The 14,950-nt window shown below is 43.4% G+C and overlaps 1 protein-coding gene across 1 annotated transcript in view; it reads left to right on the top strand.

Annotated features, from left to right (window-relative positions):
- T265_14538 (hypothetical protein) overlaps positions 1-4,748 on the top strand; it is a gene marked incomplete at both ends in the record, with an annotated part of 15,442 nt that extends 10,694 nt beyond the window's left edge. The window contains 3 exon segments of the mRNA XM_009174119.1: positions 2,222-2,383; positions 2,614-2,841; positions 4,564-4,748. Of these exon segments, the coding sequence (XP_009172383.1) occupies positions 2,222-2,383; positions 2,614-2,841; positions 4,564-4,748 (575 nt within the window).
- Between the last annotated feature and the right edge of the window lie 10,202 nt (positions 4,749-14,950).

The following is a 14,950-nucleotide window of genomic DNA, read 5'->3' as shown; positions in this document are numbered from 1 at the left end:
GGAAAGCATGAACGGGATAATGAATGCGTAGATTCACTGAAATGTCCTTCTCATAATCATCGGTCATGATGCATCTCCATCGCTAAGTCTCAGTCGAGGAATTTTTGTCCGCAGCAACCCAGACCGACAAAATTATGGGATCATGCAGGCAACGAGTAACAATATATCGCCCTTTCATATCTGAATAAGGGCGCCGCATATCCAGCAGACCAATTGCTGTGGATAATGTGGTCATATCAGTATTTGGGAATCATCCATATGAGGGTAAGTACGCACCAAGCCCATCGGAATGGCTGACAGATGGGCTCACAACTTCAGGAATGTGGATGAATTCGATTCCCACAACCTAAAATTGACCTCCATCACGCTATTGGTGATTGGATTGTCTTCGTTCAAGGTTTACTTCTTACCCAGTAGTCACAAATGTCTATTCTCGGGTGTAATTCTTGTACGAGGGTAGCACTGCACTGTTGTGTTCAATCATCATTCAAGCAACTGTTAAAACTCGGCTTACATGTGGGGAAACAGAATCGCAGACGACAGGTGTTCACTTGATCGAGGTCCAACTGACGGTAGGAGACTAATGTAAGTTCATGACAAGCCTTCAACGGCTGACGTATGAAGAAAATTGAAAAGATTGATCGAATGAGACTGGATTGGATTGGGTTGTATCAAAAATGTACTTCGAGTGAAGATGCGGTCAATACGCGGCAAGTTCAGCAGAAGAATATAGCGAACGACAGGTTCAGGTTGGATCCAGCTGAGTTACTCAATAATATCAACCGAATTCGCACAGGAGTGTAATTCGACAACTGCTTAACATAAGGTTTATGAAAACTCATAGAGGCTGAATGTGGGTTGAACGGTTAGTAAGCTGTCGGATAATTTTCAGCAACCTTGTAAGTAGTGTGTTAGGTCATGAAAAACAAAGCACCATTTAGCAGACACAACACTTTCGCGCCGCATCTTCAGTTCAGCACTTGTTTTGCTGATGACAACAAAATATCATTTCTAGGATTTCACCTGTATAATCGCAGAAAAATATTGATCGTTAGTGCAAGGCTCAACAATGACGCGGCATGTACTGCAAACGGGATATAAAATATACTTAGAAACGTTGAGGCTGGGGCCAAGATTCTCGACACAGAGACTATATCTTGAGGGTCTGGAAATCAATAAGCATCGCCATGTGAACAGGACGGTGGTAGACATGGAAAGTGTGTGCGGGATGGTTGCGTTTCCGTCTGTAATAAAAATTTGGCCAACGTACTTACCTACTCAATTAGCCTGACGAATCTCTAGTGTCGAAAGAGAGGCGTTAAAGTCCAGCTATAAACCAACGATTGTTAAGCGATGACTTCTCAGTAGATTCCAAGCTTTTCCAACTGAATGAGAGTAAATGTAGATTCTTCTTTACTGGTTTAAGGGGGGGGGGGTAAAAACCGATTGGGAAAGATTTTCGCTATTCTTTGCCTAACGGAGTTCACGACCTATTTACAGCTTTGCCAGAGCACGATTTTCATTTCCAAGCCTTCCAAAATATTGAGACGGAAAACGAGTAACGTAAACGGACTATCAACAGAAACGGGCAAAAGGTTGCTGTCGTATGTAGACGAACTGAGCTATCCTAAGGGAAGTAGCGCTTCTCAGAGTATGGGGAACAGAATAACAGCTAGTCTTAAAGCTCCGTTAACAAGGCTGATAATGACACGGTCTTGCACTATGGCTCAAAGAACTGGACGACTCTGGGGCATACAAACGAATACACAGCAGTAGGGGAGAATTTCACCCAACCTCTCCTTTGCTTTCCTGACCTAAAACAGCCCGACAGGGCAGAGTCGTTTATCCTTAGTTGTGACTACGTTAGATTTGGCAGAAACCAGTAGGGAGATACGCAGACGCTAGAAATGTCTCTTATTCACTCAAAAGTAACCTAGCACTGGACATCGTTCTATGATGTAGGAAGTATCCATCACGAGTGAAGCACTCTCATCCAGGGTTATCTCAAGCTGTGTGGTAAGGCTGGCACCTACTTCAGTCGATATATTTCTCACCATTATGATCGACAGCCTCTTACGCTGGATGTGTGAAAATATCGTGAGCCTTTTCTGGTCTTCAAAAAAAATGCTACTTGATTTTCATACAAGTAATCTGAATTACGGGAACATTTAATGCAATCATTGCTGATGAACACTTTTCATCTTTCCTTTTCCTCTTCTAGGCCCTCCGTCTGCACCAGAGCAACTACAAACGACTAAAATCAATGGAACATCGGTTACCCTTAGATGGCAAAAGCCTCTGCAAAACGGCGGTTTAAATGACACGTACTACAACGTCATGTGTCAAGAATGTGACGTCAGTTCTTTGTTGTACAAGCCTGGAAGTACGCTGAGGGAGACTGAGTGAGTTTCGGTCTCATAATCCAGGTTGATCGATGCGTTTTGAGGAATGTAGTTTAAACGTGACAATCGACTTTCCATCTTTACTGGGAAGAGCCGACAACAGATTACCTATATCCAACATGAAACAAGATTGCGATTGAAACTACTCACAAGGTTGCTGAAAACTCTTCGACAGCCCACGACCTCTTTCGCCCATCTTGAGGCCCATCAGGTGGGCGCAGTCTCCGAGTTTCCGTCAACATTATCTTCTCCTTGAACCCAAATTGGACTTCTTTTGAGAAATTCACTCATTTGCGAATTAATTCGGTTTTTACGAAAGACACAACTGAATCTCTCGTTTATGCTATTCCACAACTGAATATGCTGCACACAAGCCAATTCATGTATGGAAAGCAGACTGATTTGCAGCTGAGTGTATTTCTCAAAAATTACGATTATGGTTTGAATTTGTAGTCTGGCCTTAGATATAAGACAGTCGAGTCCATTCACACAGTCATCAAATCCACGGGATTGTTCCCTCAGATCCGTTAGGAATCCATCAAGGACGGTCTACAGTTGGCTGAATGGCGGTGTAATTTAGGGCAAAAACCAGATAACCATAGAATGATTAATGGAGCTGTGGCTCTCACGGTGAGTCAGCTTGTATCAGAGCTCTGTCAATTTGGAGTTGATTGAAAGGAAGCAATTCAAGTCAAATCCATGAAGCTGTTCGAATAGTCTCAATGACCTCATCGCTGCACATCAGACTAGTTCTGTCCCGAATTTCAACTCTTTCTCACCCAGCCGCACCAAATAAATCATATGGCCTAAGTAGCTTAGTGAACTCAGAGGGTTTGACACTCCTTCATTAAAACAAGAAACGTGCCTCAGCACAAAAAATCGGGGAGATTCCCGAAATTACCAGACTAGCTTACGGTATGAACTCACGGGGATATTGGAGCCAGCCTGCATTGTTTGGCTGAACAAAGGATGTGTTGGTACGCATTAATTACACCTACGAAATTTTTCAAATTTCAAAAGTATTAGAGCAACCTTCGTGGTTACCAACTGAAATGTTACTAATAAACATCGGTTTCATCCTGCCTGTGTATGGCAATGCTTGTTTGGTAACCGAGCGAGAAGGTATGGGAAAAGCAGGCCATTTGGCAATTTCCAGCTGAGGCTACGTCCTGTAAGCGTAACCAATGTATGCCGAGAAATACCAGAACCCCACAAAGTTTCGCACCTGAGGCTGAGGTTTCTCAACCTAGATTGGCTACATTTACAGAGCACAGTCTCAACCGAATGCCGACCGATATTCCCGTGAGATTCACTAAACCACTGTAGAATTTAATAATGATCTAGCGGTGAGCTTCTAAAAGTTTGACCCCACATCGAATGCAGGTGGCCTAGGCCACCACGCAGCAGTAGTCCAAGTCCCCGGCTTACCAACTGTTAATGAAGACTACTCAAAAAACAGACCAGACAGGCCTATTTGCGTTGCTTCTCAAACCGCCTCCCCAGATCAGTTCACCATTGAGACAGATCATCTTTAGTCACCGACAAATAGTTAAAGATTAGCAGAGAGGAACGAGAGAGTTCAGCGAACTTGTCCATTTCAGTTGTTTTCCATTAGGAGCCCGTCCAAAGTGACCACCGACTGGAACAGCTAAGGGTACAAACCAAATACCATTCAAATCCATTCACCAGGAAAATAAAAACGTGAACCCATACATTTGTTGTGCGGCGTATAAACACAAGTCATGTCTTGAAAACTCCGTCAGAGTGAATGTGCGCAACTGCGCGATGACCTGTTAGAAACATGAGGTGCGTAGAAGTCAGGAGAGAAATTTAACGATTCAGTTGTGAGTGGTCGTGGGATTTGAAGAATGCAGACTCATATCAGTCTACTTTCAGAAATCGTCGTTCTGTCCTGGCGCAATCATTCTGGTGAGTTCACACCAAAGAAGGGAAGCACTAGGTTCGAGTTTCAGTCCTATTGGACCTCAAAAACAGTGCACAACTTTCACCGCTCCGGGGTTCGAACTCCGCACGTCTGATATGTGAGATAACTCCACAAACGCACGCTGGATGCATCTGAACTTTCATGGCTGAACAGGTGAAAATATGAGTAGTATTTGAAATTCAATACGCCTGCACTACGAATGTCTGGTCACCATAGATGAGGTTACTTCAGACACGTCCAAGTGTTGTTTGACGACGCAAAGAAAGATTGTTCAAGTCTTCATAAAGGGGACTATTCACAAGATTGCTGAAAACTCTTCGACAGCCCACGACTGGTTTCGCCCTTCTTGGGGCTCAGCAGATAGGCGCAGTCCCCGAGTTTCCGTCAACCTTATGTTCTAATTGAACCCAAATACACTCAGTTGAGTCTCTCTCTTGAAAACCAAATTGATTTGCAAATGAGTGTATTTGTCGAATGTTCATGTCTATTTGTTCTCAGCAGGGCACTACAAGTCAAGTACTTACTCCATTACTCCGGACCCCCAGCCGATTTCTCCTAACAAAAACACTACCTATGAATTCAGTGAGTACACCTATCCACGTGTAGGAAAATTAGAGACGACTGACCAATCACATTTGAGTTTTGAATTGCGACTTTCTTCTCTATGATTTGAACCACTCGAAAAATCATTAACTTTTCAAGTGATAATCAAACATTTGATTGTATTCCGATATAATTATGAAGTGTTTTACTTAATATTCACTGTTATATTCCCACCTTTCTCTCCCCCCCCCAATAACTGAAGAAATACTCAATGGCATTTGACTTGCAACATCCTGTACACCTCCTAGTCATATTGACAAGAAAGACAGTTTCATAAGATAGCCGTATCTCTGGCCCAAGCAATGGGGGAGCAAAGGGGATTTTTCCCAAACAAATGTTCTTGAAAGAAGCAAGGTGTGCGATAGCCTTACCGAATGCGCTGTTATCACATGCAATGCCATTGTCTTCTCAACGTATTATCTATCCATAATCTAATTCACTAAACGTGATCATAACTGTCCTATCATCCTTTGAAGTTCTCTTTGTTTTTGCACCCCACTGTTGGCCAAAACATGTCTAACCCGATTGGAACACAGTGAACAGATAATTCTTGTGTTTATTGTTTATGCAGAGAACTCAGTGAAATAATATACACCCTTCAGAGCCGAAAACGACACAAAAGAGCGAAAGCCTTTTTGTGCGGCAGTGAATGGGTTACAAACTAATTGGATCAGTTGTGTCAGATACAGCAATAGCAGACAATGATGTCCACTCAAGCCGTCTTGACCCGTGCATATTGATTTCCAAACGGTCGCACACGCCGAATTTCCTGTCTTTTAAGGGCTTTCTTTGCGTTTGAAATTTTTTCAAAAGGTGATCTGAGTTTTCAGAAAACCAGCATTCCAGATGAGACATCTGGAACACACACCTGATATAAACAAAACAGCACAGGCTGGAGACGAGGCATTAATCCCCGTTTCATTACATATAGTGATTACTGTGCGCTCACAGCCGTTGACACCATACTACTCAGCTGCTAGGCCTATTCACAACGGATCCATGGTTAATCTGCCTCTATATTTGTGTTAGTATTGGATGGTAATTCATTTAGGTCACTCTGAAAAGTACCAGTTTAAAATGATGACGATGGAAGTAAATCAAGTAAACCCAGGAACACGCAACACAAAAAACCAATGTCTACAGTCACAGCTTAACTCATGAATTCGTCCAAATCTAATGATTGTCAAGGGAACACGCATTTATGGCCAAAGAACTGTAGTTTGTTCGAACAAAAACATCATTCTGGGGAGATATCATTTTGTGTTTTTTGGCATTGTGGCGAAAAATCACCGAGTTCGACTTTTAATCTTACAGGATCTCATTAGCCGCGTGAGTCCTGAGAAGCGTGAGGGTTAAAACCACGGACATCCGATAAATTATGCCTTCGTGTTTTCACCAACTCCCCCTCAGAATATGCTGGTCTAACCCCTGTTTAAATGTCTGAGCATGTAGGGGTTCTTGCACTGTACCTGAGTGATCGATTTGAATAACGACCCAAGGACACTTCGGCTACGACCGAAGTGTCTACTCACGCGCATGTCATGAGTAAGCTGTAGGGCACGGCCATGGAAATCTGGACCGCATGCTTCTTCATTGCTCTAGGAAAGTTACGCAAAGTTGTATTTATTACGCAGCGTCCGTGTTGTCCGATGATTAAGAAATCCTGGCATGCGGGCGATTCTATTCACACAGTAAGCATACTCAATGGGTTGTTCAAAGTGCGAACATGTTCGCCTGTTCACGGGAATCCAGGAGGAGGATGCTGCAGTGTGCGGCCATTTCATCTACATTGCGAATCATCAGAATTGCAAATCTGAATGAAGACGGACGAGATTCGAACCCCAAAACTTCAGGTTGGTGGTTCAGAAGGAAACCACTGACCCACGAAAAATCGATCACTGGTGTGATTAACTTCCACTGGCTCCTCAGCTTGAGGCTTCATGTCAGTTTTGAACTCTTCCTCCCTTTGAGCTATTTAGACTATTGTTGATAGTTATTTGCTCCGGTTTGCTTGACTGGTGACTAGCCGCTGTATTTGTTTTCGTTTTTTCGTTCAGGCTACTGGATCACTGAATTCAAACGGTTCAAGGTTAAATTAGAAACTGATCACTATTCAAACACCATTACTTTCAGTAATCTTCAAAGTGACAGATTAGTCGGGGTGTTAGATGGACTCGGTGAACGAGTTATTGAAATGATCATTGGATTCAAATGAGATCTTCAACAGTGCTGGCCATGATCGTGCCATTTGAGATACTACGGAGAAATTTTGATATCCACGATGCTTGTTTGGTTGTGCTTCGGAGCACGGTCATTCCCGCAAGCGATCAGCTGCCCGTAGCAACATTGGAGGACTTACATTCTGGTGAAAGCCAAAGCTTGACGACCTGACCTAGTTTCTTGCCACCAACTGCAAATTCTATTGCCAAAGAGCCATCTGGTTCCTATTTAAGTACATTCCGCCAGCGATTCTCAAGAGTTTTCGTCGCAGTAACCCTGTTAAAGACGCAGAATGCAGTTACAGACCCCCATGGGATGGCTCGCATTCTTCTATTGGGCTGCCAAATTAATGACAATGGGAAGCACGGGAAGCGTTAAATTTCCGCTCGTACTTGAGTTCTGCGGATGGTAACTCTTTGGTGAAACTTGGCCAGTAAACCTCCTCAGAACACAGGCTCTATGAGTATTCCAGAGTGCCCGACAAAAGTGCTTGACACAGGGCTTTAAGTTTCCGTCAAACGAAAATCTGCCCGTTCGGGTCGGTATCACTCAAGAGGCGTCAAAGCCTCACTTCACCGGCCAACGAAGATTTGCTCTTATAAACTGCCGGAAACCAAGAAAGTTTTAGCTAGCTGCCCGGATTGTGCACTGAAGCACATTGTTCGGCAATATCCAAGCGGCTCAAGTCAGTCGTATGATTCAGAGAGCGTTCACTCTAGAAAACGTTAGCGTCTTTTCTTTTCCGAACAATTCAGATGAACAATGTTCTTTGTGAGTACAGCAAGGCAACCTAGGTAGGCTAGCTTACGGCTGAAATTGTACACTTGGTTTCCAAACCAGAATTAGGCATGTCTGAGGCGAACTCGGTCATCGCTTCACGGTCGCTGTTAAAAAAACCATAAAATTCTGTTCGAACTGACAACAGCGTCTAAGTTGGACACAAGTTGCTTGTGTGCGTGTGTTGAACCGACGCACAAATGCGCCCGTCAGCGCACTTTTCTGATATGGTGAAATGGTCCAAGCTGGAACGGGAAATGAGACTGCAACGAGCACACTAGCAGCTAGTTGTAATAGCCGGCGTACTGCTCCCTCTGGGTCCCCACTCTACATGAGGACCATGAAATTTTTGTGCTGTGTTGATGCAGGTGACATTGGAAAATCGTCTACAGATGTATTTTAGACGGACGCGGATCCAGGGAGATGGATCTAGGCTTTGAATACTGCCCATGATATCCCTTTGAATGTGATTCATTTTCACCTGAGATCATCGATGTAGCTACCATTAACCCTTACTAGCAGTTAAAGAATCTGAATGTAAACGTGGAGGAGCTATGCGAGTGAGAACGGGAGGGCATCCACCAAAACGCACAAATATTTCTTTCAAGTTAGTCGCGAAACAGATTACGGATCAACTAAACTGCACTGACGAACGGAAACCTCATAAAGTTCCTGAAAATCCGTCGACAGCCCACAACCTTATGAGTAGTACACTACAAAGATATACACGTATCGATACGATATCTCGAATATCGCAGTGAGTGAAACATGAGGCGGCCTGGTGCAGCGCATTCAGTTGCCTGAGAACATCACAAACGAGAGATTAAGCTGGATTCCAGGTGAGTCTCTCGAAAAACCAAATTAGTTTGCAAATCAGTGTACATTCGGAAATCTCTGAAATTTCAATAGCCATACAAAGGAATTGTTTTTAGATCACAAGTAAACTTTGTCCATCCTAACTTCAAGGTATAGGCAGGTATGGCGAGGTTCAACCTTAACAAACTTTAGATCCCTTCCATCTTCACGTCTGAGACTCCGTTCGACCTAACTGGGACTCCAAAGGCTTTTCATCCACAGTCACGCCGTGTATTTGCTATCGATTCTCTGCATCTTTCACGGCACATAACCCCTCTCCCTACGCCCTCAATTCATCCTCCGTAGTTATTGTAATGAAGGTAGGCAGCCGGAAGGAATTCCGCAGAAATTTCACGGATTTGACTACTTCTGTCAGAGCTTTGTTTCTACAAGACACTCGTTAGATTTGATTCGACTGGCGGGTTGCACATATGACCCTTCAGTGTTCAGCACTACTCTGAAGCTGTGATTTCATTTCCCAGTTCCTTGAAACTTATATTCGCTGTCGTGGAGACGATGGAGAAATAAAGGGTTCTTACTATTATCCATTAATCGAGTTATATACAAAAGACGAACTTTTACGTCATTCAGACAAGTGTCATATTTGGATTCCTTGAAGGTGGTTCCCTCGTGTACCGGAAACCCGTTGCACTATTACAGTAATTCATTCTCATGGAGGCAGTCTAGCGTGTTTTTTTACGCCACTATTGTATTTCTGGTGGGATTTTCCAGCGTTTTCTCTCACAGTACCGCACCGACCTTTTACCACGTTTGTTCCATTTCAATAGGGTTGAAATTAGTGGACTGAAACCAGCAACCAGGTACCACTTTCAAGTGTCGGCCAAAAATTCCGTCTCAGGATTGAGCGGGTCATTGTGGAACAGCGTTGCTGGTATAACCGTGACGACCACCTCGGGTATGTTCATGATATAAACTAGAATAAAACATATCTAATTTTTTGGGTAAATGTCCTGTTTCATTACTATTGAACCTCATCTTCATTAGTGTTGCTCCGCATTCAAGTGAAGAGAAGAAATTGAATGTGTCGCGTCCCTTGTACAGTGAATACGACTGAAGTCAACTAGATTGCAGAGTCTCGATAGGCTCGACGTCAGATAACAACGAGACTTTAGCTAAATACAAGCGTGACCCTTGGCTCTGGGGAACACTGCCTTCTGACGTTTTGTTACAAAGCTTTGTTCAGAACCAAGCCACCGTGCTGCCGTCCGATCAAGTTATTTTGTGCTGAAGCAGATATCAATCACAGTGAATAACATCAGCGCACCTAGCACAGTGATTACTTTCAATGACTTCTGAATTTTACACCGTCCTGGTCCTCTCCTATACTGTTAGCCGCAGTATTAGCCGCCACTATTATGCCCACGTTACCCGCCTGAAGAGGTCTCCCCCCAGCAGGTTTCCTCTCGCCTGCTGAAAGAGCCAGGCGTGGAAAGTGAGTAGCCCATCAGTCAGATAAAGGCTACGATCAATCTGTGGAATTGGGTTCACTCCGATGACTGGCTTCCTAACAAAGACTGTCTTGATAGGTGGAAGTTTCAGATTAAACTCTTATTCAAATACCATTGACCCAGATAAACTAAACCATATGCCTGACACGCCATCACTTCCTATGGATCATCCTCTAACACAAACTACGGCTACGACTTCAATTGCACTTTTATAATGATCAGTACTGTGCAGGAAAACAAGTCAAACCTAAAGTTTGTGATTTCCATCTGCCGTCACTGCTTTTTGCCAAGACCATCCCTCGATATCCTCAATGAACCCATTAAAAACCTTTGTTCGATCATTGTCCCCTTAGAGAAAAATTGGCTGATTTTTAGAACCAACCAGAAAGAGTAGTGTGCATGGGAAAATGACTTTGCAAACTCGATCCATTTCCTGCATATCACTGCTTTAGACCGTTTGAGTAGTCTAATGAAGACTAAATTCCGTTCAATTAACTCAGTGGTCAAGTCCCAAAACTACTGAAAGAAAGGCCTGTGGTTTGACCCCAAACTCGACCTCTCAACTAGTGTCCACACCTGCCAGTACCTCATCTCTGTTACATCCATCGGAAGGCATGGAAGCTAGCAAATGAAAAGATGTTATGACTGAGCGCTTATCTGACTCATTATGGTGAACCCAAAGCGGTTGTTTGGTTCAGTTTGGGTGCATCTACCAGGTAACCTAGAGCCCATCCGTTTGCCTGAGTAACAAACTATTCTCATCATTAGTGACTAACCTAAACTGCACGTTCATGATGTTTTCGTTCTTGATTCTTTCGACCATTTTTACGCGTGGAGATGGTGAGACAGTTGGCTGATTATTTGTGCTTTGATCTCATAAACTAATTCGATCTGTTTCATGACCACTCTTTGCGGTGACTTTGCTAATGACCGAGCAAGTTGCATTTTCTAAATAAGTGCCATTTGAAGGTTTTGGCTTCATATTCTTAACGAACTGATTGTGTTTCACTGGAATGCAAGTTCCCATTGTCAGTTACAGAGCCTTCTGTAATTGCTTCCAGCTGAAACTATCGATCTTGTTTGCGAAGCACTACGTAGTGTAATGGTTCTCTAGCATCCTGGCGTAGCCTTGCATCGGACTGAAGGTCTCTGGTTGCTAAAGGTGATCTGATGGACAGTCACATCCCGAAATTCAGAAAGCGTTGCATTTCCAGCTTAATGGGGTCGGTAGACAAACTGCTGATAAGCTAAGCTTGAAACAGCCACACTCACGGTTTTCACCATTCGAGTATTTAACAAGATCATCCAATTTGGTTGACTCACCTAAAACTTAGGAACCAAACATTTGCCCGGCCATGCTGACGACCTCCTCAAGAGAACATTTGTGGGGGGTGTCTGATATGGTAAAATTTGAATAGCACTCACTTCCTTTGATCTCTCTAGCTTAGAGGTGTAACTGAGTCTTCTAAACCTCATCTGGAGTTGTTAATTCACTGTTGGATAAATTTAATTATCTAGGAAACCAGGACTTGAGCATTGCACTTGCTGCAGATCTCCGAGTTGCCTGAAATACTCGAATATACCTGTAGAGGTTCTCAGGAAACTCACAACACCCTTTACCTGGAGGCTACACTTAAGATCACTAGGTCAACTTTGGGTGGCAGGCCATTGACTGCATGCTTGGTTCGCACCAAACAGTGAGTTTCCATTCTGGCCTATAGCAACTGCAAGCAAGTAAAGGCTCTCAATCGTGTAATGGCTAACACGGCCTCTCTGATTCCTGATTTCTGCATGGTGAATAACGTACGCCTCACTCTCAAACAGCAATCGTCTACTCACTCTACTGATACACTTGCTTATTTGGCACATTCATATCTATCTTGTCGCGAACTTGCTGACAAAAATACGCAAAATGGGTACTGGCTTGCTGTATCGAAAATCCGGTCAGCTGAGGTGCACATTTTCTCAACCGCATTTGCAGTTTGCGCCTTTGTCCGGATAGCAAGGGATCATCCAAAAATTGTATGAGTATCAGTAACTGCAGGACCACGAGCTTCATTCATTCCCATACTTGGCGAGCGTGCTATGAAGATCTCCGTCGCCACTATTGTCAAGTGACATTAATATGATTCCATGGCCTGCTTTGAACCAGTGCAATAGGTCAGAGAAAACTCACGTATTCTGGGTAACATTGGGTGAGTATGAAGATCACCGTCGCCACTATTGTCAAATGACATTAATACGATTCCATGGCCTGCTTGAAACCAGTGCAATAGGTCAGAGAGAACTCACGTATTCTGGGTAACATTGGGTGAGCTATCACGTGAACCGAAATAATATGACGAATCGATAGATATAAGCATCCGATAGCGTGACTTACCGACTCAGCCAACCAATGGAAACGAATGTGATGTGTTACAAGAAGCAAACAAAACGTGATTCGGTGTTTAGGCCGCGTTCATCTGCGTCATCTCCATCACTGTCATTGACACCAATATATCAGTAATACATATTGGTACTTTAATGTCATAATAGGAGGTGTCGCCTATCCACAGTGTTGTATGTGGTAAATAAGGCTGGTGACATCACACTACGGACAATGTGACATGAAGTTATTTCATGGTTGTACATAGGTTGACAAGAGGTAAGTTGAGGCCCCCAACCAAAACCTTTGCTTCAAAAGCCTGACTATAGGTTTGCGGTGGTCGGACTGAGATTGGCTGAGTAGCCACAATTTTAAGGAGCAAACTGTCAACTTGTTCCAACTCCCTACCTGAAGGACTGTTTTTCAGGCCTCCACCTATTGACTAACCTGGTAGAAGAGACTGATGATGTTGAATTAGCATCCTTCAGTACAGATGAACGACGACGTCCAATCCATTCCAGCACTGGCCTTTTTTTACTCCGTAATATCCCATCTTGTAGAGCCTGCTCACACTGACTAACATACAAGGTCATGTGTGGGTTTCGAGGATGAACAGCAAACAAACAGATGTCCACAAGATATCTATCAACAGCAGACAGACAAATGTACAGTGTGTTGTGAAATTAGCTAACCGCACTGAAAAACTGCTCTGATAATCCTATTATTGGAAGCCTACTTGTAAAAACCTCTAATTTCGTTCAAAACTTAGTCCAGTCTTGATAGAGTTTTGTCATCGCACAAGAAGCACGTTCGGTTCTTGTTTACTGCTTTCATTCTCCCCCGAGGCTCTGCAGTCACGAAGATCCTGTAAAGTTATATCCTGGGTAAATAGAATGCAAAAACAAGTTTACTTGGCAAACAGAGATGGACTGCATCGGATAGGTTGCTTTTATTCGACTAGTGACATTGAACTTGATGCATTTTGATGACGGCTTAAGTCCAGCAGGTTAAACATCATTTTGGCAACTGTTTAAAAAAACCTGTCCACACACCCATCAAAATGACGATGTGTCGTGAGAGAATACAATTACCCCTGTCTTGCTGCCTCGTGCATTTTCGTGGACCGGACAAACGTAATAATTTAGCACAGTTATCCGTGTGAAGATAGACGTTTCAAAACCGGGCAGCGCTCCGCCAATACCCTGTGCCTATATCACCACATACCCTGACCTATTTACCGGGACGGACGATTAGTTGTAGCGCCCGCCTCGGGGCTCTGTGCAAGCAGTTAGACTGAATAAGTACGAAAGCAAGTTCTTCTAGTCATTCCAGACATTCTAGTGCATTCCAAAAAGTATGGTTGGATGGTGGAACTTTTTATTCCCTTTAAATCGAGAAACTGAAAAGCGGTCCTTAGATGATTGAAAAAAACATGGGGTTTATTGGTGCATATGTGACGAGTGGACCATAGGGTTATTATCACTAATGTGGATAGGAAGACGAGTGTCAGACTGAAGAACTTTACCATGAAGCCCCCTGTGAGTATTGCATGAGAGTTGAAGAAATCGTGATGAACTTTTCCTAGAAGGCTGCTCTTCTGACCCTCGTCATCGTGCTGCGGTAGAGCTTTCTTCATCCTGTCAGTGAGGCCAATCTAAGCTGAAAGACCTAGAGGCACCGTACAGCTGTCGCGTCATCAAAAACGCGCATCTCACGAAATTCATGGAGTTTTAAAGTCTTTTGGGCAGTGGTTGAAAACGTAAACGATCGATAATCAGCGACTGATTAGCATTGTGATTAAATGTCACTTAGATGGGACATAGCGCCAATCATCATTCAATAACCGAAACTATATGACCCGATGGTGTATTGACTGATTCCTGGGGTAATGACTTCTCAGAATAACGTTTCGTACGTCCGGTGAAATCATCCTTTATCTGGGCTTCTTATTGACTCCCAAAAGGAATGAAACACCTAAACGTTGCTCTTCTCGGCTTTTCAGTAAAACGTAGTCTTGGTGACAGGATGAATTTTCTATTGAGTGTTTAATAGTTGAACATTTCTGAGTAATCTACAGGAGACCAATCAGTTACTTAGACTATACATTTTTCTTTGAAATTCTTTGATCAGATATCTGTTCCCTGTGTTGATCAGTGAAGTTTTACAAGTGCGTTGGAAAAATCGGTTTGTAGTTTGTTTGAAGACCGCGCCTGTTGGTTGACCGAAAACTATCTGGCAACAAGATTTCTTTTATCCATTTTACCTCTCACCACATCTGTTTGTGCAACCAGTGTATCGGCTTACATTTCCACCT

Source organism: Opisthorchis viverrini (genome assembly GCF_000715545.1).
Source record: "Opisthorchis viverrini unplaced genomic scaffold opera_v5_214, whole genome shotgun sequence".
Lineage (NCBI taxonomy): Eukaryota > Metazoa > Platyhelminthes > Trematoda > Opisthorchiida > Opisthorchiidae > Opisthorchis > Opisthorchis viverrini.
Note: the sequence above shows the minus strand (reverse complement) of the source record. Positions and strands in the feature narration are given on the sequence as shown.